At 33.0% G+C, this 10380-nt stretch overlaps 1 protein-coding gene and 1 long non-coding RNA gene across 2 annotated transcripts; one reads left to right on the top strand and one right to left on the bottom strand.

The window, feature by feature from the left end:
• Window positions 1–6: 6 nt before the first annotated feature.
• LOC117237583 lies at window positions 7–5292 on the bottom strand. Its single transcript, XM_033501694.1, has 10 exons — window positions 4654–5292; window positions 4372–4591; window positions 2513–4250; window positions 1786–2046; window positions 1567–1717; window positions 1334–1507; window positions 985–1252; window positions 627–779; window positions 392–534; window positions 7–303 (listed from the first exon to the last, which is right to left on the bottom strand). Exons 1-10 carry the CDS (start codon window positions 4881–4883, stop codon window positions 57–59), a joined length of 3585 nt encoding a protein of 1194 aa, XP_033357585.1. The 5' UTR covers window positions 4884–5292; the 3' UTR covers window positions 7–56.
• LOC117237584 lies at window positions 4262–9961 on the top strand. The gene is made up of 3 exons (XR_004494033.1): window positions 4262–4454; window positions 5728–5729; window positions 9949–9961. It is a non-coding gene; the product is annotated as an uncharacterized LOC117237584 (long non-coding RNA).
• Window positions 9962–10380: the final 419 nt, after the last annotated feature.

Here is a 10380-nt window from a genome sequence, read left to right as displayed (position 1 = left end):
AAAAATTTATATTGCTACTCATATTTTACATTTTGCAACTTCTATATTTTTCTTTGTTATACAGAAGTTACTTCGGATTTCGAATTAATACGTAATAAATTAACGATTTTATCACAATTTGTTACAAAGTCAAAGGCACTGTTATATGTCAAAATTTCGTTTTCTAGTTCTTTAAGTTTTGTTATACCATTTTTATGAATTTTTAAGTTTTTCTTTTTATATCTAACTGCTGTGATCATTTTATCTAAAGTATAATGCAGCCATAAAATATTTGTATAGGGTTCAAATGCTTGCCAATTGTTCCTAAAATAATGCGCAAACAATAAATACGCAATTTAATAAGTGAATAATGAAAATTAATATATGGAAATTAATATACTTAAAAACTTACTTAACTTTATCCCTCATCAAACGATATATTTCAAATTGATATTCGCCCTGAGCTGTAAACAGTGTAGGATCTGATGCGAGGTCATTAAATACACTACATCCTTGATATTTGACTCTTGAAAGGGTGAAATCTATAATAGACACCTAAAGGCAGAAATTCAAATATGTTTTTCAATTTAATTTAAAAAGAGAAATCTCACACTTAGCTAGAATTGAAAATTGTCTTTTGTGTATACCTTCACACCTTTACTAACTAGTTCAATGTTTTTTTGCCCAATCTTATAATATACATAATTTTCATTTGCCGATGATATTAATATATTTCCCCAATGTAAGTCTCTGTGTTCAAATTCAATAGCCTTTTCTGCAACTGCTAATGCTAATGCAGCCTATTAAAAAACATTAAATATAACTATTCAGGTTGATGAGAAATTAAATGTAAGTTGACTTGCTGGTTTAATTATCATATGAGATTAGTTGTATGTATTTAAAAATGAAAGAAAGTCACAATAATTCGTATATGACAATGAAACTTAGAAATGAATGTTAATATACTTAAAATTCTTATAATATTAGGCACATTATAATAATAACCTGTATGAACAAAATATGAGCTTCCTCTGCAGTATTAAATACAAACGCTTCTAAATCTTGACCTCCATGTCCAAGTTCGAGAACAATGTATAATTGATCATCATTAAACATTGATGGACAATCATTATCAGAATGTTTCTCTTCATCATAAATATTCCACAATTCTATAAGTCTTTCTGGATATTTTCCTTTTATACATTTAATATCTTTTACTTCTACAAATCCATCAGTATTGTACCTGGTGTTGAATCTTAAATTGTGTAATTCCCTAAAATTATTTTTATTAAAAGATTAGTATCATAATGAATTTTAATATTCATTATAACTAACAAATTGTAATTATAATTACATTGCAATTACAATTTCTGATAATATCTCATGAAATTTCTTTTGTGGTTCTCCATTTACATAATCACTACCTTCTATAGGAATAATCTTTATAACAGATTTTTTATTTTCTTGCTCATAAAGAAAAACTTCACCATATACACCTTCTCCAATTTTTCGACAGTGTTCCAGGTATCTAAACAAATTATTATATTATTATTCTCTAACAATTTCATTATATATACATATACTTACGAATCAGAAAAGTATGTTGTAAATGGTATATAATCTTTTTGTGAACATCTTTGTAAAATAACTTCTCTAGCTGTTGAAACTACATGTTCTTCAGTAACTTGGATATCACTGTCATTATTTTGAATGTTACATATAGAAGATTTTTGAGGATCTGTATGCAGATATATGAATATAATGATAAAAACATTATTAAAAATTAAATTTAATGATATGACTTACTATTTAATAATGTAAATCTCTGACTCTTAACAGGAACAATACCATAGACTTCAAGAAATGATGCATCTTCAATAGATTTCACTGTTTTATGAATTGGAACTACACGAACTGATATCCTTTTTGAAACACGTGTGAGATTGGTGGAATCACAAGTTTTACCTTTGTTATTAATCAATTCATATTCTGATTTATTAATTACCTCATTGGTTGTTCGTAATTTTGTATTACTATCATTCTTTTTTATGCAGCTTTGTATAATTCCTACATATATGAAAAATTGAATTAATATCATTATAATATATATTTAGAAAATTGTTATTTATATTACACTTTTAAGACCTACCCATTTACAACATATTTACAAAATAATGTATATTTTGTCTATTTTTTAAATAGAAAAACATTTTTAGAATGAAAACTTATTTTAAAGTAAGGAATACTTAAAAAATAAAAAATATATAAAAAGTATAAAATATGAAATGAACCATGTATATTATATCATAAAAAACATAAAATATTAATATTTCAGGTTAATGAATTTTACAGTAATATTTTGTTTTGTCAAATAAAGACACAACATTCAAATGTTTGCATAATCATATATGTATTATATTAAATTTTCTCTGTTAACATTCCAACAAAATCAATATAATGTATAATCTATTAAATCAAAAAGTTTTAGTTAAAAAATGTATGAAAAATGTCTTTTTAATCATTGCATAATTACCTTGTGTTTGCATATTTAAAATATCCTGAACACTATATCTCCATTTTTTACCTTTGCCAACAGATAATTTATCCAGATTAAATTTAGTTTGTAAATTGTGCAAAATTGACAAAGATCTTGCCCAAGATTTGCCTGGTTTTAAATAAACAGGTTCTCCAATTACTCTATGAGCATTATTAGTACATTCCTCCGTTATATTTTCTAAAACTGATAATTCCTTTCGTGATATCATTTCTCTTTCAGTGTTTGTCTTTTCTAAATGTATCTGTTTTTTCTTCAGTTCTGTACTATTATCACAATCTTCTGCAATACTAACTAAATCAAGATCCCATTTAGTATATTTTTTTCTTTTTGTAACTCTAATGGAATCTTGCAATTGCTTCAAAACTACATGAGATTCACCACATTTTCTGCTACTGTCTACAGAAGAATGGTTTATACTTAATACACTGTCTCTGCTTGACAGAATTTTTCCATCTACATTTGCTATATCATTGTTTTTATCGTCAGATGATGAATCTGATTTCGTCAATTTAATTGGCACTGAAGTTGCAGGTAATTCTTCCTGTGACTTATTGAATGTTACTTTTTTATCAGTACTTATATTTGCAGTAGATGTTTTATTTAATTTAACAAAATCAGAGTGCCTCTTATTATTTAATACAGTACTTTTTTCATTTATCACTAAATTATTAATAGATATTTTTACTATATCATTTACTCCAATATCATTGCCTAATGGAGTTTGAATACTTCCATTGGTATCATCAAATAAAGAACGTGACATATTTGCATCGTTAGAGAATCTTAAGATATGTTTATCTATTTTAACATTTGAAGTTTTATATTCTTCTGTTAATATTGATTTATTTGGTATATTATTTTTTTCAATTCTATTTCTTGGAACATTTTGAACCGAATCTCTTTTTGTTAAAAATTCTTTCTGATCACAATTCTCGCTATAACTAAGTTTAATCAATGAATCTACATCTTTATTATCTATATTTTCAAATTGATCGAAATTATACTTACTAAAATTAAATGTGTTTGCTAAATAACTAGATGACTTATGTTCATCTTTATATTTTTTTATTATATTTGTTCCTTTACACAAATCATCACTTATTAGTTTAGATTTTAATAAAATTTCATTATTTTCATTAAATGAGATGTTGCTTGACAATATTGTGGAATCCTTCAATTTTTCAAAATATTTAAGTGGAATTGGTGATAAAGATATTAAATGAGCATTTGATCTAACAGGTCTACCATTAGGTGTACTACTGAATACATTTTCGTATTTTTTTCTAAAATCAAGTGGTGCTATGTATGCATTTGTTCCTAATCGTTCTAGTTTAATAGTACAATGTTTTATTTTTGCTTCATCATGTTTTAAATTATCAATACTGATTCCACTAATTGAATGTTGGTCTAATAATTGATCATTTTCTTTTAGTAAATTATTTTCTATTGTATCTAACTTACTATTCCATTTTGATACAGCAGATCTGTCTAAATTAATAAAACATGGTTTTATCTCCACATTGTTACAAGATTTATCACTTTGTATATTACAAGCTTTATCGCTGTTTTTTACAAAATATTTTTTATTATAATTTTTTTTAGATTGTTTGATATATGAATATTTAAATGGCATTTTACTCGTTTTTATTTTATTCGTCATTTTATTTCTCGTTTTACGTAATTTATATTTTTTATAAGATAAGTCTTCTTGTACCTATTCAATAATATATGGATATTTATTACTAATACTTTTAATATGTGTATATATTAACTTATAATGTAATTTTAATGTAAATTTAACATTATGTAGATATACTTTATAATATCAAACCTACTTTAGATTCTCCATTATTTTTAAACTCAGATACATTTTTCTTAGACATTGTTTTCTTTGTAATATGCACTTTTATCTTTCTGTGTTTTTTAGAAACTGGTTTTGTGTTAAAACTTAATGTTTTATGCAATGAAGATTGGTGATTGTTTATTTCAGATTTACTATCTGAACTAGTTAGTAGTATTGTATCATTATGTGCCTTTGGCATAGGTGGTGGAATTCTATTAAACAAACAATTCTATTAATAATTGTAATATAATAAAGCAATAATAAAATTTCGTACCTTGCATTTTTAATTAGTCTATCAAATGTTGTCTCAAAAGGATCATTATACATAGAATCATTATCAACATCTTTCTCTTTAATTATATTTGAATTATCATTTAATAAAACATGATTTCTGCTCTTCATAATATCTAAAGACGAAATAACCATTTTTGGTACTGGAACTACAGCTCCTTTACATTTTTTTCTTTCATAGGTTCGAATACATTTGTTGACTCGTTGATTCATTTTGAACACCTTTTTATAATTTATTTATTTCTACGTAAAATCAGTTTCTCTTCTTTTCGTTTAAAAAGCACAGAAATTTCACATTTCCATAATAAAAATATATCAGATGATATTACCTACTAAACAATATCATATATTCCGGAAGATTTAACATCCCAAAATCAAAGTAAATAAAATAGTAAAGTGAAATGAAAACCAAATCTTTTTACGGTTTTATTATAGTACAGAAAGCGCGTTTTTTAAAATTAAAGATGGTGTATCAATGTTATGGCACTAATAGAGAAGAAACAAGAGTGCTCACGCTTATGATTCTGCTTGTTTCCGGATTAGTGCTACACCATGCGGTCAAGTGCTGAAATTAAATAAAGCTAGCATGTGCAAGAACCTATAAAATTAGAGATCTGCCCTGTTTGGTTGCAGTTTAGCATATACAAGAACCTATGTATTTAAGCTTAAAGTTAGGGATCTGCCCTGTTTAGTTGCACACTAGCATTGACAAGAATCTATCGACAAAATCGTGCAATAGTGAAACTAATTGTATGTTGCCTAAAAAAGAGAAATTGATTGTTTATTATATCTCCTTTAGAGAAACGATAATGATTCAGTGGAATTTAGATTTAACATTAATCCTCAGTACTTGGCATGTCAATTGTACTAGCGTGAATATTTTTTCATCGTCGCATGGAACCACATATTCTTTTTTCTTAGTACATACGATGGTGTTTGTTGAGACGGCCTTGCATATGTCACGTAAACCTAAGGGTTGGTTGATGAAATAAAATAGCTGAGTCGTAACACAACTATTGTCTTTATTTCACAGCACAGGTTTACACTGATCGGAGAGATGTTCACTATTCTATAGTTTTGTCTATTTCTGTTCAGGTGTTCTCGTCTCATTACGGAGGAAAGCTCGGTATGGGTGTGCCCCCGCGCGAAAAAAGAAGTCGAAAATATAGAATAAAAAATTTTTTTTTTAATTTTTCCATCGAGACAACGATCTACAGTGAGATCCGTTATAACGAGGCGTGATAAAGTGCACGCGTACCGAGCGAAAATTCAAAGTCGATTTTCTCGAAAACAAAGCCTCAAACGAAAAAATTTTTGTTCTATATTTTCAACTTCCTTTTTCGCGTAGAATCACCCCCTTTCCTCTTGTACCACCAGTTACCAACCACCCTGTATATCACACTACATTGTATTATTAATTATTAAATTAAATTATTAAAGTTAAAGTATATGCGCCATATCTTTAAGAAAAATTAGAATTTAATTATCAAAAACTTCGTTCCAATGTGCTTGCATAGAGAACACCATTATCCGCCACAAATTGCAGTGTTGTATCGTTTACGCGTAATTCGCGTCAAACTCTGCCGTGCAGAGAAACAGCCTCGCACAAAATTCAACCTTACCTAAGAGGTTAATGTAATAGATGTAGTATCGTGGAAAGAAGAGCCTGTGCTGGCACTCGATAGCAAATGCCACCATTCGACACTAACTAGTGTCGGACGACGGTAGCCCAGTGGTTAGCGCCTTAGGTTGCGAACCTTCGGAACCCAGGTTTGAATCCCGGAGACCGATTTTTCTTCCACGATACAAGAAATGAGAAGAAGAGCGGCTGTACTCAGCAGCGACATCTACAGCGCTAAGCGCCGTAAGAACTGCCTCGCCCCCAGCGATCATATCACAAAACCGACTCAGCTTGCTAGAATCAGAACCACATCCACAGTCACAGCCGGGACCAGCAAACTACCCAACATCAAATTCAACGCTAGAGCAAATAAAACAAAAAAACCAAATACCTACGTGGCAAAATGGGAAAACACAGTCCCATTACATCGCCAAAGCAATCAACACCGCAGGGGCGACAGGCCTCATCGTACAACCCTGGAGGACCAGCACTACCAGCAACACCACGGGGGGGTGGGGGCGGTTATCCGATGGACACCCCACCAGATACACCGCGGAGGAGCGTACGAAGGCCCTTGGGGTCTTGTAACGTTATGTTGATAGGCGGTAGTTTGTTTTCCCCCCTTGTAGTGGGTGGGGGGCCTTCGTACGCTCCTCCGCGGTGTATCTGGTTGGGTATCCGTCAGGTGCCCGGCCCCTACGTGGTGATGCTGGTGGCGCTGGGCCTCCTGGGTCGTACGATGAGGCCTGTCGTCCCCTGCGGAGTTGATTGCTTTGGCGGTGTGGTGGGACTGTGTTTTCCCATTTTGCCACGTAGTATTTGGTTTTTTTGTTGTATTTGCTCTAGCGTTGAGTTTGATGTTGGGTAGTTTGCTGGTCCCGGCTGTGACTGTGGATGTGATTCTGATTCTAGCAAGCTGAATCAAGTTTTGTGTTGTGATCGCTGGGGGCCGAGGCAGTTCTTACAGCGCTTAGAGCTGTAGATGTCGCTGCTGGGTACGGCCGCTCTTCTTCTTATTACTTGTGTATCGTAGAAGAAAAATCGGTCGCCGGGATTCAAACCTGGGATCCGAAGGTTTGCAATCTGAGACGCTAACCACTGGGCTACCGTCGTCAGACACTAGTTAGTGTCGAATGGTGGTATTTGCTATCGAGTGCCACAGGCTCTTCTTTCCACGATACTACATCTATTACATTAACCTCTTAGGTAAGGTTGAATTTTGTGCGAGGCTGTTTCTCTGTACGGCAAAGTTTGACGCGAATTACGCTTAAACGATACAACACTGCAATTTGTGGCGGATAATGCTGTTCTCTACGCAAGCACATTGGAACGAAGTTCTTGATAATTAAATTATAATTCATCTTAAAGATATGACGCATATACTTTAACTTCAATAATTTAATTTAATAATTAATAATACAATGTAGTGTGATATACAGGGTGGTTGGTAACTGGTGGTACAAGCGGAAAAGGGGCGATTCTACGCGAAAAGGGAAGTCGATAATATAGAATAAAAACTTGTTTTTTAATTTTTCCATCGAGACAACGATCTACAGTGAGATCCGTTATAACGAGGCGTGATAAAGTGCACGCGTACCGAGCGAAAATTCAAAGTCGATTTTCTCGAAAACAAAGCCTCAAACGAAAAAATTTTTGTTCTATATTTTCAACTTCCTTTTTCGCGTAGAATCACCCCCTTTCCTCTTGTACCACCAGTTACCAACCACCCTGTATATCACACTACATTGTATTATTAATTATTAAATTAAATTATTAAAGTTAAAGTATATGCGCCATATCTTTAAGAAAAATTAGAATTTAATTATCAAAAACTTCGTTCCAATGTGCTTGCATAGAGAACACCATTATCCGCCACAAATTGCAGTGTTGTATCGTTTACGCGTAATTCGCGTCAAACTCTGCCGTGCAGAGAAACAGCCTCGCACAAAATTCAACCTTACCTAAGAGGTTAATGTAATAGATGTAGTATCGTGGAAAGAAGAGCCTGTGCTGGCACTCGATAGCAAATGCCACCATTCGACACTAACTAGTGTCGGACGACGGTAGCCCAGTGGTTAGCGCCTTAGGTTGCGAACCTTCGGAACCCAGGTTTGAATCCCGGAGACCGATTTTTCTTCCACGATACAAGAAATGAGAAGAAGAGCGGCTGTACTCAGCAGCGACATCTACAGCGCTAAGCGCCGTAAGAACTGCCTCGCCCCCAGCGATCATATCACAAAACCGACTCAGCTTGCTAGAATCAGAACCACATCCACAGTCACAGCCGGGACCAGCAAACTACCCAACATCAAATTCAACGCTAGAGCAAATAAAACAAAAAAACCAAATACCTACGTGGCAAAATGGGAAAACACAGTCCCATTACATCGCCAAAGCAATCAACACCGCAGGGGCGACAGGCCTCATCGTACAACCCTGGAGGACCAGCACTACCAGCAACACCACGGGGGGGTGGGGGCGGTTATCCGATGGACACCCCACCAGATACACCGCGGAGGAGCGTACGAAGGCCCTTGGGTCTTGTAACGTTATGTTGATAGGCGGCAGTTTGTATTCCCCCCTTGTAGTGGGTGTAGTAACGCGTGCCTCGTTATAACGGATCTCACTGTAGATCTTTGTCTGATAGAAAAATTAAAAAAAAAAAATTTTTATTCTATATTTTCGACTTCCTTTTTCGCGTAGAATCACCCCCTTTCCGCTTGTACCACCAGTTACCAACCACCCTGTATTTTAAAGCACGGTACGACACACAGACCCACGTTACAAATTTCACACTCAGAGCGCAGTAGTGTTGTTGAGAATTGTGGATCTTTGAGGCCGAAATAATGTTATAGGAACACTAAATTTATACTGAGGATTAATATTAAAACAATGATATATTTATTTCATGGACGATTCCTTATATATTCATCGATACACATTTGCACGCGTCTCAGCACTTTCTTCTATACCCGACTGTAAACCGACTCTTCGACGACCCTTAGCTGACTGAGGAGTTTACATTCATCTGTTTTCAACACGCTTCGGACACATAACTTCCACACACTGATATTCACATACAAGTATCTCTACTACGCACTTAACCTAGTCCAGCACAGAAAATTATACATATCTCAACACACCTCCTTAATTTTTTGTGCTGCATGTTCAATTCCTTTTATAAGTCAATCAAACTATTCTTAAAAATAATCTAAAATTTTCAAATTTGTTCCTTTGGTGTAAAATATAGTTTACTATTTTCTATATTATATTGCCTTGCTAATGACTCTATATAACTATTCTGATCCAATTTCATCTCACACTTCTTATTATCGTACTCAATGTTTATTCCTAAGTAAGTCTTTACTTCACCCAAGTCCTTTATCGCAAATTGATTTGACAATTTGTTTTTAATCTCATCGATTTTTCTTTTGTTTTTTCCACATATTAATAAGTCGTCTACGAATAGAATTAAATATATAACATCATCGCTCTCATACTTCATATACAGACAATAATCACTCTTACTTCTTTGAAATCCTAATTTTTTCATATACTCGTCGAAACATTCATACCAAGCTCTTGAACTTTCACGCAATCCATATAACGCTTTTGATAATTTACATACTCTCCCGCTTTTATCGTCGTAACCTATAGGTTGTTTTACAAATACTTCCGATTTTATAGTTCTGTTTAGGAATGCTGTTTCTACACCATTTGCATAATCGTTAAACCATATTGACAACAATAAGATAGTAATAACTTCAACGTTTGCATTTTTGCCACTGGAGAGTATAAATCTTCCAGTACTTCCTTTTGTTGGAAGCCTTGAACAACTAATCGCGCTTTCTTACGATTATCAGATTTATTCGTATATATCCATTTCAAGCCTAATACCCTTTTGTCTTTTGGTTTCTCTACTAACTGCCAGGTCTTATTTTTAATTAAACTATTCATTTCTCGATCCATTGCTTCTTTCCATGAAAGGCTGTCCTCTCCACTTAAAGCTTCTTCATAGGCTTGAGGACTGTCTGCTAACTACATTCACATAAATGAAATATGAACTCGCTTGGCCATATCTTTGAGGTT

Source organism: Bombus vosnesenskii, unplaced genomic scaffold, assembly GCF_011952255.1.
Source record: "Bombus vosnesenskii isolate JDL3184/JDL3185 unplaced genomic scaffold, Bvos_JDL3184-5_v1.1 scf7180000013380, whole genome shotgun sequence".
Taxonomy (NCBI): Eukaryota; Metazoa; Arthropoda; class Insecta; order Hymenoptera; family Apidae; genus Bombus; species Bombus vosnesenskii.
This window is presented reverse-complemented; position numbering and strand designations above follow the sequence as displayed.